Here is a 16,055-nt window from a genome sequence, read left to right as displayed (position 1 = left end):
TCATCCTATGGAAATGATATTTGGGGCACAACCTATTTACATTGTGGCCCATCAAATGAATGGTTTGGATCATCCTATGGAGTTGGTCGTACAATAACATTAAGGCCCGTCCACAATATAGGATGATCCAAGCCGTCCATGGTTTGGATAATCCTATAGAGTTGGTCGTGTAGTAATATTAAGGCCCAATCATTGGCCCCACCTATATTTTTCAAATTGAAGCGTACCGTCCACAACATAGGATGATCCAAGCTGTCAATGGTTTGGATCATCCTATGGTGTGGTTCGTACAGTAACATTAACCCAATTTAGGCCCCACCCATACTTTTAAAATGAAGTGTATCATCCAGACCATAGGATGATCCAAGCCGTCCATTGATGGGCCATAACATTAATGGCTTGTGCCCCAAAAATCATTTGCATAGGATGATCACAACCCTCCAATGTATAGAGGTTTCCACAATAAGCAATTTCTCTTTATATTTGAGGGCTAGGATCATCTTTTGGGACACAACCTATTTACGATGTGGCCTATCAAATGGACTGCTTGGATCATCCTATGGTCTGGACGGTACACCGTCATAGTGGGTTGGATTTGGGCACCAACTCACCAAGGAGGGGAATTTTGGGGGCCCCTCAATTGTTCCTGTTGTTGTTGGGGGGGGGGGGGGGGGGGGGAGAGGTGGGAAAAGGTCAAAGTTAGGTGAAATGCATTGGGTTCCGTTGCTTGCTTTCTTGGAGGGAAAACCAACACAAGGGCATTTTTGTCCTAAAACACTCCTTGGGATGCGTTTCACCCCTCTTTTGAGAAATTAGTCAACTTAACCATTTTATGAGATTTAATATTCATTATTTAATATTATCCTGAAATTCTGTACGGGATAAAATATTACTATATTTTATTTCGATAGGTTTCCACAAAAAAATGCCTAGCAAATCCCATATGATATACATTGTCTATAAAAATAGGGTGTCAAGTGTGAAATGTCTTCAGGTCAACTCTCTCAATGGGCGTCACCTAATCATAATTTACTTATATACTGCAACAGATATCACAACTAATATAAATAGGGATTTGCTAGGGACCATCGGAGAAGGCATTTCACGGAATGGATGTTGCATGAGAGTGCAGCCCATAGGCTCAGATTTTGTCTGCTTCATTTAATTCATCTGAGGTGGCTGCACTCTCATCCTACAGCTGTTCCGTGAAATGCCTTCCGGGATGGTCCCTGGCAAATCCCATATAAATATATACTATGTATAATTAGTGATAGGTTGTTGGAGTGGCTGCATATATTCACGTGACTCTGACTCATACAAAGAATAGACCTCAAGAAATAATCGCACCTCTTGATTCTCAACATCGATACATGATAAAAGAAGGGATAGCTTAGCTCTTACAACAAGTAAACCACCACACACTCTTGTTTCTTTGATTCCATCAATGGAATTCCATTTCCTCTCCTTTCCTCTTCTCTTCGCCTTCCTACTCTTCCTCTCCATGTTGATGAAGGTAGGAAACAGGTCAAAAACCCAAAACCCAGTTCCAAAATTGCCTCCAGGGCCACGGAATTTCCCCATCATAGGTAGCCTTCACCACTTGCTAGGCTCACTTCCTCACTACTCTCTTATGAACTTGGCCAAAAAACATGGACCTCTTATGCACCTCAAGCTAGGCCAAGTATCCACCATTGTAATCTCCTCCCCTGAAGTTGCTAGAGAAATCATGAAGACCTATGATTTGAACTTCTCAAACCGACCCCCATTGTTCCTTGCACAAGTCTCCTTATACAATCAAAGAGATATCGTCTTCGCTCCCTACGGAGACTACTGGAGACAACTTCGAAAGATTTGCATTCTTGAGCTCTTAAGTGTGAAGCGTGTCCAATCTTTCCACCATGTGAGGGAGGAGGAGGTAATGTTAGATATTTCCTTCTTTTTTTTTTGAATGGCTTAGGCTAGATATTTTAGAATGTAAGAATATTAAAAATGTTTTTGATTTAAACGATACTTGTTATTTTATGGAAGGGTACTTTTTATTATCCAAAAAACACTTTAAATGAAAGAGTATTTTCATATGAAAGGGTATCTTCTTGTCTTTTTATTTTCTGTATAAAAGAAGGCATAGGGTCTCTTTTAAAAATGATCATAGAAATTAATGGCCTAGGATTCTAAGGTCACTATTGATCTTAGAGTGCAGTCATTGATCGATAGTTGTAGGCATTGTATCCTTGGGATTTTATTTCCATGAAGCCACATGCATAAGTGAGGAAAATAAGTCTTTAAGATAAGACCTTAAGGGCCGTTTTGGATACCTCATTTTTCTATTTGTATTTGGATTTGTGTTTTGGAAACCGTGAGAAAGAAGAGAAATGCAAATGAGGGGAGATGCACATGGATTTACTAGAAGAAAAAGGTCATGCATGGAGGAAACAAAAAAAGAAGATGAGGGAAAGAGAAAAATAACTAAAAAGGGAAGATAGAGAGAGAGAGAGAGAGAGAGAGAGAGAGGTACTTGTTATTGGAGGAAAGAGGTCGAGGAGCGAAGAGGGTGAAGGAAATTTGTCACATATATGGATTTCCATATACTGTTTTTTCACTGTTGTAGCCAATTTGGAAATCTAAGGATATGATCCAAATCCAAATCTCAACTCAAAAAGAGCTGCCAAATGTGAGAAATCCAAATCCAAATCTTGTGGGTATCCAAACGGGCCCTAATTGGCTTGTCTTGCCTAATTCCTATTTCTATACTTATTCTATTTTCTCCTTGTGTTTTGTATTATGATTACATTTGCATCTCCATACTAATTTGTTCCAACAGGTATCAAATCTCATTCAATCAATTTCTTCCGCAAATGAATCTACAGTTAACCTCTCAAAGATGCTTCTCTCCTTGAGCGAAAAAATAGCTTCGAGGGCTTCCTTTGGAAACAAGGGTGGAGACCATGAAAGATTCATATCCGCATTGAAGGAATCACTAGAATTTGCAGGGGGATTCAATGTTGCAGATTTTTTCCCATCTTTGAAATTTGTCAGTGTGATTACGGGAACAAAGTATAGATTAGAGAGGCTTCATCGAAAGTTCGATGGGGTCCTAAATGATATCATCAAAGAACACAAAGACAATAAGATGAGGAAGACTAAGCAGGAGGATCATGAAGTGGAGGATTTGGTAGATGTTCTTCTTAGACTTCAAGAGCATGGAGACCTTGAATTTCCTCTCGAAATGGACAGCATAAAAGCTGTTATCCTGGTATGTATTAGTTTTTTTTTAAGGAAAATTACTTGGTGGACATGCCTACTTTTCTTAAGCTATGTTTGTTTTGGATTGAGAATCAATTGTGAGTCCAAAATTGATTATTAGACTCGAATTTACATTTAATTTTGAGGCCAATAATCAGTTTTGGACTCACAATCGGTTTGCAAAATCCAAAACAAATAGGGCCTTAGGCCCTATTCTTCTAAGATGATGACAGCCAATTGTGATTCCAACAACAGGGCATCATCTTAAACGAACAGGGCCTTATTGTTCCCGAGTGTTCATTTGTTGACCCTCCATCATGGATAAGCCAATAATTCAAAAAAACTTGTTACTTGAGACTACTCGAAAGTGAGTCGAGTCGAGTCAACTCGAAGGTGGGTTGAGTCTAGTCAATTCTTATACAAGTGGATTATAGTTGACTGTAAAAATAGAGAACATTTTGCTACTATGTATGGAGATTTTACACATATATCTAAATTTTCTTACAATATTTTAGTGTGTAGAAGATGTAAATCCTAGAGGTTAGGAACATTTTAAAATGAATAGGAGATCATATTTTAAAAAATTCTTGGTTTTTTATTAGCAAAGTTATTTGCAAAGATCATCTCCAACTATAGCGAGATCTCCAATCTTAGCAAGTTACCAAATCAATAAATCACCAAGATGTTGGAAACTATCCAATCTCTCATGTTACCAACAACAGAAAACACTCAAGGGTTTGGCAACTAAACAATCGCTTAATATCAGTCTAAAACCTCTCTCACTAATATGCTAAATCTGGCCAATATTTATGCATATGCAAAATCTCTATAATGGAAAACAAGATTTGGGCATCTCTCAATCAGGGAGAGTTGTCAAAATACTTAGTTCTTTCTATAGCATCAGAGCACTGCCATTTCAAACAAACCAGTATTTTAACTATTTATTTGCTTTACAGGACATGTTTGGTGCGGGGACGGAGACCTCATCAACTCTCATGGAATGGGCTATGGTAGAGCTAATGAGAAACCCTAGTGTAATGGAGAAAGCACAGGCAGAGGTAAGAAAGGTTCTCAAAGGAAAGGAGAAGATAACAGAGAGTGAATTTGATGAATTGAGCTACTTAAAACAAGTTATCAAGGAGACAATGAGATTGTGGCCTCCTCTACCATTGCTAGTTCCTAGAGAATCGATTGAGAGATGTGAAATCAACGGATATGAAATACCCAAGAAGACAAGGGTTCTTGTGAATGCATGGGCAATAGGAAGAGATCCAAGAAACTGGGAGAACCCTGAAGAGTTTTACCCAGAGAGGTTTTCCAATAGTTCAATTGATTTCAAGGGTCAGCACTTTGAATTTATTCCATTTGGGGCCGGAAGAAGAGGTTGCCCTGGCATGTTGTTTGGACTAGCTACCACTGAGTTAGCCCTTGCCAACCTCCTCTATTACTTTGATTGGAAACTTCCTCATGGGATGAAAGGTGAGGATTTGGACATGACTGAGGCCTTTAGCCTTACTCTCACAAGAAAATCTAGCCTAGACTTAATTGCAACCCCTCATTTTCCCATTATTTGTGATTCATGAGTAGTTTATTTTAGTAGGAAGATAGTAATATTATGAAAAAAAAAACAGAGTAAGTACTTTGAATTCCTGTGCTAAAGACATTAAATGATTCTTATGTCCTTTTGCCATATTGACTATAGAGTATGGACAATGCAAGTTTCATCTGATAAGAGGTTGCCCTCAATTTTTTGAGTCATATTGTAAAAAATCAAAGCAAGTGGAAACAAAAGTGGATGCATGCTAAAAATCACAATTATATATTTAAGAAATGTTTTTATATTTAATTCATTTATAGTTTGCAATAATTATGTATTTATGTATAGTTTGAAATATAATTGAGCTGTTATTGTGGAGTAAGAATTGCTTCTTGCCATCATCATCAATGATTCTCTCATTAGTAGCAGTAACACAACCTAGGCTTCTCTTGTCCGTAGTTCGTCGCACTGCAATAATTTGCAAACCTACATAACATTTATAAAATGCTTAAATTAAACATTTACTTATGCCCACAACAGCAAGATATGAACCGAGAATGCAGAAGCTGCCGACACCCTAAAAGATACTACATGGTATAAAAATCAGCAATTTCTGATCGAAGTGTTTCTACTTCTACAACAGTTAGTTTAATCTACAGGCCAAATCCATGATCCAATAATTAATTATTAGAATGTATGTAAACAAACTAAGAACCATCAAATTGAGATATATGATGAGTAGGCGTGCAGCCTCCCTTGATATTTGATCCAAAAGCAGCCCACTTTTTCCACTTTTGAAGAGGCATCTGTCGGATCAAATATCAAGGGCGGCTGCCCTTACACTTGCATGGACGCCACTCATCATATAGTTTCTTCCATCAAAAGAACCTTGTCATCAGCATTGGTGCTAAATCCCCATGGAAGCCCTGGTATAGAAAACACATTCTATGATACATCTCTCATTCTCTCTTAATATCTCTGTGGGAGCCGGTTTTTTCCCGCCCTATCGCTTCATCTCACGAGGCACGGGATCACCACTTCGGGTTCTCTCTTTGAAAGAGTGGGAGTGTTCATTTGTCTGCGTTTCTTGTGAACCCGGGATCGGAGTCCGGATTCCACAAGAAAGAGAGTTTCATAATCGCCACCTAGGTTAGGGCCTAGGATCCATGCCTGCTTTCCAATGAAACACATATAGAAATCCGAGTGTCATTGAAAAAGTACTAACCGCAGTTGTACTGTAGGTCAGGTGCCTAGAACCCATAATTTTGCTCGGTTTGTTAAGGCTTGGTCCTTACAGAAATCTGAGTAAGGGTTATGGTTATATTCGGATAAGGTGTTAGACACCCCTCAAGCCCAAGGTAAACCTGATCTTGACTTGATTTGGTAGATTTGGAGAGATTTATCACAAATCTTTACTTTTTACCCTTTTACTACGGTTAGGCTGAATTCCTGTGTAAAATAAAATGGTAAAGAAAAGAAGAAAAATCGGTTTGGCGTTATCCGGATTGAAGTCGTACACTGCATGTTTCGAATCCCAGGAGGATCTCTCAGTTGACTTCAATTAGAATAACCAAAACAAACGAAAAATGACAAGGTAGAAGGGAAATAAAACACTGGGTTTATAGTTCCCTCCATTTGTCCAACACCGTGGAGCACCAGGGCTCTCTTCTCTGTCTCTTTTGTCTATGGTAGGACCGGAGACAGAATGGCAGGACAAGGAGAGGGAACGTAGCCCTATTTACAAAGAGAGGAGAGAGATTTACGTTACAGGATCTAGCACAAAAAGAGCCATAAATCCCATAGCTACCATGCACTGGATTTTGTAACAGAAGTGCAGAAGTAGGGAAATAAATGTAATTTCACCAAAAGTATGAAGACGTCTTCCCAGAAATCGGCAGCGTTACGGCGCTAATTGGACGATGTAACTTTGTCTTCCGAAAATTCGGCAGAACAACAACGCTATTTGGACGAAGGGGCTTTGGGTTTGCCGGAATTTTGGCAGAACAACAGCGCTATTCGGACGAAGGGCTTCGGGTTTGCCGGAATTTCGACAGAACAACGGCGCTATTCGGACAAAGGGGCTTCGGGTTTGCCGGGATTTCGGCAAAACAACGGCGCTATTTGAAGGATGTCGCTCCAAGTCTTCAGAAATTCAGCAGAGTGCCGATGCCCAGTGTGAGCTACCTGAGAATTTCTCTTCTTTCTCTCTTCTAAAGCAAAGAAACTAGGGTTTTTTGGGCAGAACTTCCTTTTAGAAAAGGTTTGAAAAGCAGAAAACTAGGATTTCTATAACTAAAAACCTAATTCTAAAGTAGAAAAACCAGAAAACTCTCAGAGAAATTTTTTTTCTGAATTCTGATTTTTACTTCTATACCCCCCCCCACTATATATAGGAGTTCGGGCAAGAATTTTGCAGAGTGCGAAAATTTTCGCACTCTGCGAAATTGGACCTGACACTGATATGACATGATGGTGTCAGGTCGACAACATTTCAAAAAATGTGACTTTTTGTCTTTTTGGAGGTTTTTTGGGGAGTTTCGGCGGGCCATAACTCCTCCGTTTGGACTCCGAATCACACGCGGTCGGATCAGTTGAATTCCTCGTTTCGAGGAGATTCCAACGAGTCTAATATCGTTAGCTTTCAGGACGTGAAGTGTTTTTGGATAAAAACGGATATTTTTTACTCAAAGTTAACTTATTGGTTGAAATGTCGTGTGAAAACGAGCTCTTTAGGCGTGCCGTAAAAGGTGGGTGCCGTATAAAAACGGGCTTTTGTTGCATCTCCGAGATAAAATCATTTTCGAGAAGTATTTCCCTATTTCAATAACCTAGAGAGAGATCGAGAGAAAATAATAGGACTATGGGACTCGTCATGAGACTCTTCATCGTGACAACCTATCATTAGTTCTGCCTTGACACAATTGGATATCTATAGATGCCCCTCTTTGGTAGAGGGTGCAAGGCACCTGAATGCCAAAGTAAGGAGACAACAAAATTTTATCAGTGGAGACTAACGACAGGGTTGCAAGACTCACGTCGGGTCCATAGGAGTGCAGCCTTTGCCGAGGGATCTTGTTGTTAGGTCCTTGAGTGGAAATCTCTCGCTGATGGTTTTTTAGTTTTGAAAATATGGCTGCTAGAACGAGTCTTGGGTGAACGTCGTTTCTAATAGCTGGGAGGGTCATCTGAAGTCAGATCTGGTGCCTAACTAGGGAAGGGACCTCGAGGGATGTTGTTATGACACCCAGTGCTCATTGATGAAGGAGATGCCAACGTGGCATCGAGGTGATTGATACGACGGATCGTTCACGAGATTTGATTGAGTAGAGCAGATGAATGATAGTCACTTGCTCTTGGATTTAGATGGGTGGTTTGATTGGATATAGTATCGTGTTTTAACGGATTTTGATTTTGGAGATGCCTTTGCCATCTTGGATCGACTTGTCTTAGGGGTTGGCCAAAAGACTAGTGTTTGTACGGATACAAATACTTACAATAGTGAGATGCTCTTCTAGCATCACACCCGGATTTTTGTGAATTACGTCGATGCTGGGGAGTCTTACCGTGTTGAAACGGGCTTACTCTGATTTGAGGGTTACCGCTTAGAAACGGACTTACCCTGATTTTGAGGGTTAATGCGTAGAAACAGACTTACCCTGATTTGGAGAGCTACGGCGTAGAAATGGACTTACTCTGATTTGGAGGGCTACCGAGTAGAAACGGACTTACCGTGAAGAGCAACCGTGTAGAAACGGACTCACTCTGATTTTAAGGGCTACCGTGTAGAAACGTACTTACCCTGAAGAGCTACTGCATAGAAACAGACTTACTCTGGTTGTGGAGGGCTACCTGTAAACACCCCATTTTGACTGAACCCCAAATAACCTTGTTTGAATAACAACCCTTTAGATATGTGAACAAGAGTCCCAAGCTTTGCTTAAGTGTAAGTTAGGGTCCTAAGTAGGCTCCTATAAAATTTCAAGAAAATTGGATAGGAAATGGAGAATAAAATGAGTGTAGTTAGCAAAGTTTTGATATTCAAAAGCCTTCAATTCCATGTATTCCTTCACCAAGTTCAATGTCTTTTATGATTTCTCCACCCCAGGGTTGTGTATCCTAACCAATTTCATGTTAGGCCTTTATCAATTTTAAAAAATTGCATATTGATTACCTTAATTGGGCTTGTTTTATCCTTAATTGGGGGTTTGTGATTAGAGTGATATTTAGAACTCAATTAGGGGATGATTTGAGTGGATCAAGCTAAGATTAATGAGAGATTAGGGTTAGAAATTGGTTTGGGTTTGAGATCTAATAAGGATTAGGGCTTGGAATTCAAATGTAGTTGAAGAATTGGGTTGAGATCTAGGAGCAAGGATAGGGGATTTTGATTTTGGAATGGGAATAAGGATAGAGGCTTGGATTTGGAATTGGAATAGGGGAGGATAGGTTTGGAATTACATTTGGGAAAAGCTTGGAATTCAATTTTAAAGAGTAGGTGAATTGTCATTTTCCCAAAGGAGGGAACACCCACCATGGGTGGTATCACATGGACCACACCTTAAGATGACCTTGTGGACCATGAAACAAGTTTGGTAGTCCCCCATGTGAGCATAAATTTGAGAGGGAATTTCAAATTTGGAATCCTCTAGAATAGGAGTGAATTTAGCCAAACAAGGTTACTTTTTGGGGTGTGTCCTTACCAAGCCAAGGGGTGTGAATTATTGAAATTTTCGGGGGAAATTTGGAGCTCAAAATTTAAATTCCAAATTAAAAAATTCGCCAAAATAGGGGTGTGTCAATATCAAAGTGAAGTTAGTTAATTCAAAAGGGTGTGAAATTACCATTATAAATTCTCAACGAGTGGTAGTGCTAAAATCATTCCCTAAATCTTCTATAAATATGAGCTTTGAACTCATTTTAAAGATCTTTATTTATTTAGAGAGGGAGAGAGAGAGAGCTTTCTAGAGAGAGAGAATTATAGAGTGGGAAAGAGTTTTAGAGAGAGAAATGAGGAGAAGAAGCTTTCAAGGAGAGATCCAAGAAAAGAGTCCAAGAGCTGCTGGAATTCTTCAAGAAGAGGTTTAAAGCTACTCAAAAGCTGCTAGAATTTGAAGTTTCTTACACAAGGTTGGTAGATTTTGAGTTTATTTTAAGTTTTATCTTGAAAATCAGCTTAAAATGACAAATCTAAGCTAAATATGCATTAAAATTGTTAGATCTAACAACCTAGAGCTAAAATTCATCAAAACATGTCTAAAATTATGTCTAATAATAAGATCTAAGAGAATACCACGGATTTTGAGTTTTGGTTGAATTTTGATGCAAAAATCTCAAAATTACATACTATCCAGATTTGTTTTTCATCATTTATCACAATTTTCGGTCAAATTTGAAATGAATGGACTAAGTGGGGTTGTAGAGCACTCCAAGACCTTCAATTTGACATATTATGGCCCTAATTTGGCCAAGGAATGAAAAAATTATGACATTTTTAAGATTTCAGCCAAAAACACTATATTTCCAGCTTGCGGTTGACCGGAGATGGCTGTTTTCCGGCCACGTCCGGCCAAATTCAGCTGGAGTTGTCAACTCGGAAAGTTTTTCTCAATGAATTTTCTGAAACTTTGGTGTTGAACATTTTTCCTAAAAATGTGTTTTAGTTTCTCTTTTTGCAAAACAAAATTGGAACACGATAATAAAATCTGAAATCAGCCCAAAGATTGTCGTTTTTGGCTACTTCTAGCTAGAACCGGCTGAAGTGCATAACTAATCAAATGTTCTATGATGTGTCTGCTACAACTTTGATGTGTATCACTTTTGTTAATTTTGCCATTTGGATAGTGTAATTTTCAATACAAATTTTCAGCTTCAATGTAGAATGCAAATGCATGATTTTGATGCTTGATTCATGCTTAGCCTAATTTGTGATGGATTAGATGAAATGCTTTGAATGTTTTGAGTTTAGTTTCTGATATTATACATGTTATATGCTTTCACTCATACTTAAGTTAATTGTTTTGAGTCTTGCTATATTTTGATGCCTTGAATTCCATGCTTTGTGATGCAAAAATGTTAAATGCATGCAAGTGGAAATTAAAACTGAAATAAAAGATATGAAAATGATTAACTAAAAGATGTTAGGAGGCTGCAATAGAGACTTGAAATTGGGCTTATATAACTTAAATCTCATGGTCACATAGGGTCTTAAGCTTAATAAAACCAAATCACATCTAGATGGTTACTACTCCCCTTGGTTAGAGACTAACTCAGTCTTATTAGAGCTTTGCTTGCTTGGGATCTTAGATCATTTTCATGTTCTTGGGACACTAGTTTAGGGGTTTTCTCTTCTAGCCCTAGGGTTTTGCCCTAGGATGTTGCTTTGTGTGTTCCCTTTGGCCTTTGACCAAAAGGGTGAAAATATTTTAAAAATCTAAAAACACTTAAAAATTTTAAAATCCAAAAATATTAGAAATTCAAAACTTAAAAACATTAAAACATTTGAAAAACTTTAAGATTTTAGGAAAGTAGTTAGGAAAGTTTGTTTCTGAACTACGTTGGCTTGATCCTCTTCCACGAGGTACGTAGGCAGCTTGGGATCGTTATCCCAAATCCAGTCAAACCTTTAAAAAGAAATCATTTTAAACCTTTTGAACAAATAGTTTCAACTGTTTTCGAAAAGATCTTTCTCTAGAGTTAGGAGTTTGTCCTAGATGTGTCAAGTGTTTTGTATGTATTTGTTTTAGAATGAAGAGTTTGTCCTAGTGTATAGGAGAGTCTTAGAGTTAGGAGCCCCAGTGAGGTCAGTTTTGACTATGCAGTTTAGCGCAGTCGGCTGATGGCTAAATTCAGGATGCACTTAGTGAGCCTATGGTTTTCCTTAGGTATATAGCCTAGTTACACATAGGATGTACGAACCACCTGCATTAGTTTAGATTTAAAAACTTGCACTTAGTTAGGGCATATAGGGTGTCCTAAAAGCCACAATTTACTTGAACTTAAATAATCGTTCAATAAGCTTTAAGAACAGGTCGAGTCCTTAGGATCGAGTCTAGTTTGGTGGTCTAGGCACAATAGGCATTGTAACTTAGAATAGGCCACAGAACTACGTAAGCCTTGATTCCAAAAAAGAGCTTGGATACATAGGCAGCTTGGATGGCTGGTCATCTAAGTCCAGGTGAATACTGTTGCACATTTTTTCTATTCTATTATTTTAAAGTTTTAGGACTTTGTGGTCTAGGACTTTGTGGTCTAGTACTTGTCATTGTTCATTGCATAGGAGCATGTTAGTGTGTTTTTTTTTCTTGATTGGATTTTTTATGGTTTGGTATTCATATGCTTAGTTATAACTTTTACTTTTTATCATATACATGTTTAGCTGTAGCTTCATATGTTTAATTATAGTTTTTTATTGTTCATTTACTGATTATCTCTTGATCACCTGCTTAGCTGTAGCTCTTTACTACGTACTAGTTTATTATCTCTTGATCACATGCTTAGCTGTAGTTCTTTACTGCTTTTCTTCTTATTCTAGCCTATCATATCTGCTTATTATCATTGCCATCATTTGCTTAGCTGTAGATGTGCATGTGTTTGTTTATCGCTTTATTAGATGTGATGAGTTAGGATTAGATGGGATGTTTAGAGATAGGTAGCAGGGTTATCTGGTATTTGATAAACTCTAGTCTTCTCTGCCTCTTTTAGAGACAGAGGATTCTAGTGTTCATTCTAATAACAGATGATATTGGTTCCAATTCTCTTTAGGCATGGATGTTAGATATGATGTGTGGAGATAGATAGCATGGTTATTTGATATTAGATAAACTCTAGTCTTCTCTGCCTCTTTTAGAGACTGTGGATTCTAGTATTCAATCCAATGTCAGGTGACACTTATATGGATGTTTTATTTTTCTTTTACCTATGCTCAGGTCATGCATGTTTAAGTAAATGTTTTCTTGGGGATATCTGTTCCCATTTCACATGATTTTCGCCCAAAATTTTTCAAAGTTAATAAATAAATGGCATAAGAGACCAAGTGCGCTCGGACGAGTAGGGTGCCTAACACCTTCCCAACTCGTAATCAGGCACGGACCATTTCTTCTCTGGTTATCCGTTGCAAACAAAGCATTTGTTTTTTGTTCCATGGCCTATCCATGGATGGTGACTCTTTATTATTTTTAGGTACGTCTTGGTTTCGAGCCTTTGCTCCAGATCAAGAGGTATTTCATTTATAGCCATAGGGTGTTTTATTTCTAGAGTTCCTTGGTAGAGCTCTCCTTCATGTTGAGATCAAAAGAACCGACGAGGACTCGTTCCTCGCCGCCTCCTCAAATCGGGGTCCACACTATCACGTAGAAACCGACTTGCCCTGAAGAGCTACCACGTAGAAATGGACTCACTCTGATTTTGAGGCCTACCACGTAGAAACGGACTTACCCTGAAGAGCTACTGTGTAGAAACAGACTTACTCTGGTTGTGGGTGCCTAGGGGGACTCACATGTTGATTGGATGATTTGATTGGATTCGGACGATGGTTCCGATAGACTCCACCGGGGAGTGAATACTCTATGTTGGAGAATCTTGGAGTGCGTGTTCTCTGCTGAGAACTGGATTCGGATGACTCTCCGAGGATATGAGTTGTTGTTTGGGTTTAAATGATGGGATCTGTGATGACAAATCCTGATTGGTTGATCAGGGAGAAGTCCTCGACGCGAGGTCCGAGTGATCTCGTGATTTGATCAGCAAGGTATCTTTGCTGGCCACCAGGTCCTGACGACAAGGCCATCAACAAAGGCTTCCGGGAATAGGCAGAACCTCCTTTCATAAAGGGTTTGAAAAGCAGAAAACTAGGATTTCTATAACTGAAAACCTAATTCTAAACTAGAAAAACCAGAAAACTCTAAGCGAAAAATTCTTTCTGAATTCAGTAATTTCTGAATTCTGATTTTTACTTCTACCCCCACCCCCAACTATATATAGGAGTTCGGGCAAAATTTTCACATAGTGTTTTCGCACCCTGTGAAATTGGAAAAGTCCATTTAGGTTAGAATTAGGAACTTATACTTCATTTAAGTTAGAATTAGGATTTTATTTTTTGTTGAATGGACACAATGGAACCCGAACTGGAGAAGGATCAATGGTGGGAATCGGCCAGGAGCATTGGATGCACTGTGATGAGATTGAAGGATGTGGCGATTCGAAATAGTGGATGTACCACTTGATTAGATTTTATTTGCTTCATGAGATGTAATTGGATTACACTTGTCCTTTCGGGAATTCCCCATGAAGTCCGGTGAATTTCCCCAATTTGATTGGTTGCCCATAATCACCGCCTAGTTTGACAGTATGGAGTGACGAAGGTGCTGATTTTTAGTGGGAATCCCTTTCTAATCCAAGATGCCAAACGTAGGATGCCCTTTGTGATGTTTATGGATGTTTCATGTGTCATGGTTATTATGTGATGGATGTATGTTTTATTTTCATGGGATGAATATTTAAACATGCATGTTTTTTTGTTAATCTCCCAAAAAATCTCTCTATGTAAATTAAGTTGCTAAATGGTACCCGTTCGAAAGAAATGGCTCTCGTGGCAGTCCATAGCCTTTTGATCGTTGCCTAATCTAAAAGAAGAGACGGTCACATGCCAGAGAAGAAGCTGATCTCCAATTTTGGCTAGTTTAACTGCCAAATTCCCATTGAGATAAGGAATGTTATAGAGGGCACAAATGGTCACATGCCGGAGTAGAAACCATTGTGAGGCTCTACATGTTTCCAAGGTAGTGGGTGTGACTTAACCGAGTAAAGGGTATTGACGCCCTTAGGATAGACACATGCCGATGCTCGGAGGCTAAATCGAAATCGGAGATCGTGTTAAACATGATGGGTTAGATGGGCCTTGCAATTCAGGGCAAGTATGGTCTAAGCCAAAAGCCGACATCCAATGTTGCATGAATGTGTTTCTGATGCCCATTGGAGAAAATTGAATTTTCTCTTTATCCAAGGGATAAAAGGTACCTTGGATGGGTCATCAATGGTCGGTATCAACGAGGTAGAAAACCGAGACCCGTTGGTTATATGTCATGAAATCAAAAATAAATGATGTGGATACTTGCTTGTATTTTGCCTTTAATGTTCCTTTAAATTTAGACATTATACGTCACCTTCCAACCACTTCTCTAGATAGTTAAAATTGTAATGAATAATCTGGTCCTAATTTCGTGGAGTAGATGAGGTACTAGACTAAAGTAATCACAACACAGATTTGCCAACTGCGTTCTGACCACAAGGGTGCTTGGAGCACCAGGTCCAAGTGCCATTGATAAGTATAACTCCGTAAAATGGCACGATGACATTGACATGGCAAGGGTTATATCTTGGCGTCAATGACCCGCTTGCTGCAAAAGGAATATCAGGGGTTAGCGACGGGCATAGATATGCCAACCAGTGTAGGGGAGATGTTTAGAGGGCAAGATCACACTGGTAGGCAGTTGGTGATGGGCTCTAGCTAAACATTCTCCCACTGTGGTAACGAACGAGGGCGATAGTCTCCTAAGCGCAGTGAAGGAGTTTCATTGCGGAAACTAATTAGGTCAGTACTGCTCTTCCTTGGTGTGCGGATACCGGTACGATCCCACAGGTCTGCAAAGTGTTACAGAGGAGCAAGGAAAGCGGAGGGTTGACCAAAGGGAGGCTCTACGTGCAGGGGCGGAGGCACATAGAGCATGAGGGGGGCCATGGCCCCCCCAATGACTTGCAAAATCTCTTTTATGGTTTCTGGCTGTATTTGCATTCTAAGCTAGTTTAGTGGCCATGCCCCCCCCCCCAATGACCAATGAGGGCAAGTGTAAATTAGTTTGGCCCCCCAGTGTAAATTCCTGGCTCCGGCCCTGTCTACGTGCAACTCAAAACGGCACAATGGTTGCGGTCGAAACTGTAGGATTGGTTGAGTAAGCATTTTTCTGTAAGTAGGGAATTGATATTAGCAAACTATTTATTGGTACCTGCATGATGGGAAATTAGTAAATAGGTTGTGCTCGTTGTAGGGTGATTTAAATGATGATACTATGTAACCCTCTAATTTGTACACGGACAACACAATACCCCGACATATCAAACTGAGATTATTTTTGGGGAAAGGCTTAACTGAGATTATTTTTGGGGAAAGGCCTATTTACATTGAGACCAAATAAATGAACAGTTTGAATCTTCGAACAACGTGGACCCAGTGAGTTTTTTAATAAGTACGTGTTATGTGGTATCTGTAGGTAGCCAACCCCAA

General features: G+C 39.2%; 2 protein-coding genes across 2 annotated transcripts in view; both read left to right on the top strand.

The window, feature by feature from the left end:
- Positions 1–1,328: 1,328 nt before the first annotated feature.
- Positions 1,329–4,961, top strand: LOC143850858 (desmethyl-deoxy-podophyllotoxin synthase-like). The gene is made up of 3 exons (XM_077360129.1): positions 1,329–1,915; positions 2,822–3,253; positions 4,200–4,961. The coding sequence occupies exons 1-3, from the start codon at positions 1,445–1,447 to the stop codon at positions 4,824–4,826; spliced, it is 1,530 nt and encodes a 509-aa protein (XP_077216244.1). The 5' UTR covers positions 1,329–1,444; the 3' UTR covers positions 4,827–4,961.
- A 1,405-nt stretch (positions 4,962–6,366) lies between these two features.
- The window catches only part of LOC143850165 (desmethyl-deoxy-podophyllotoxin synthase-like), a 34,537-nt gene continuing 24,848 nt past the window's right edge, over positions 6,367–16,055 (top strand). Inside the window, exons 1-2 of the mRNA XM_077359444.1 lie at positions 6,367–6,374; positions 6,730–6,955. Of these exons, the coding sequence (XP_077215559.1) occupies positions 6,367–6,374; positions 6,730–6,955 (234 nt within the window). The remainder of the gene's footprint in view (positions 6,375–6,729; positions 6,956–16,055) is intronic.

This window comes from Tasmannia lanceolata, unplaced genomic scaffold, assembly GCF_043159265.1.
Source record: "Tasmannia lanceolata isolate RefF3 unplaced genomic scaffold, GAP_Taslan_0.1 ptg000018l, whole genome shotgun sequence".
Classification (NCBI taxonomy): domain Eukaryota; kingdom Viridiplantae; phylum Streptophyta; class Magnoliopsida; order Canellales; family Winteraceae; genus Tasmannia; species Tasmannia lanceolata.
This window is presented reverse-complemented; position numbering and strand designations above follow the sequence as displayed.

What these genes read in the sequence shown, in the direction of transcription:
- LOC143850858 (XM_077360129.1), top strand. Translation starts at nt 1,445, where the DNA reads ATGGAATTCCATTTCCTCTCCTTTCCTCTTCTCTTCGCCTTCCTACTC. An exon ending in ACCATGTGAGGGAGGAGGAG is followed by an intron (nt 1,916 to 2,821) that starts GTAATGTTAGAT and finishes TTGTTCCAACAG; the next exon opens with GTATCAAATCTCATTCAATC. An exon ending in GCATAAAAGCTGTTATCCTG is followed by an intron (nt 3,254 to 4,199) that starts GTATGTATTAGT and finishes TTTGCTTTACAG; the next exon opens with GACATGTTTGGTGCGGGGAC.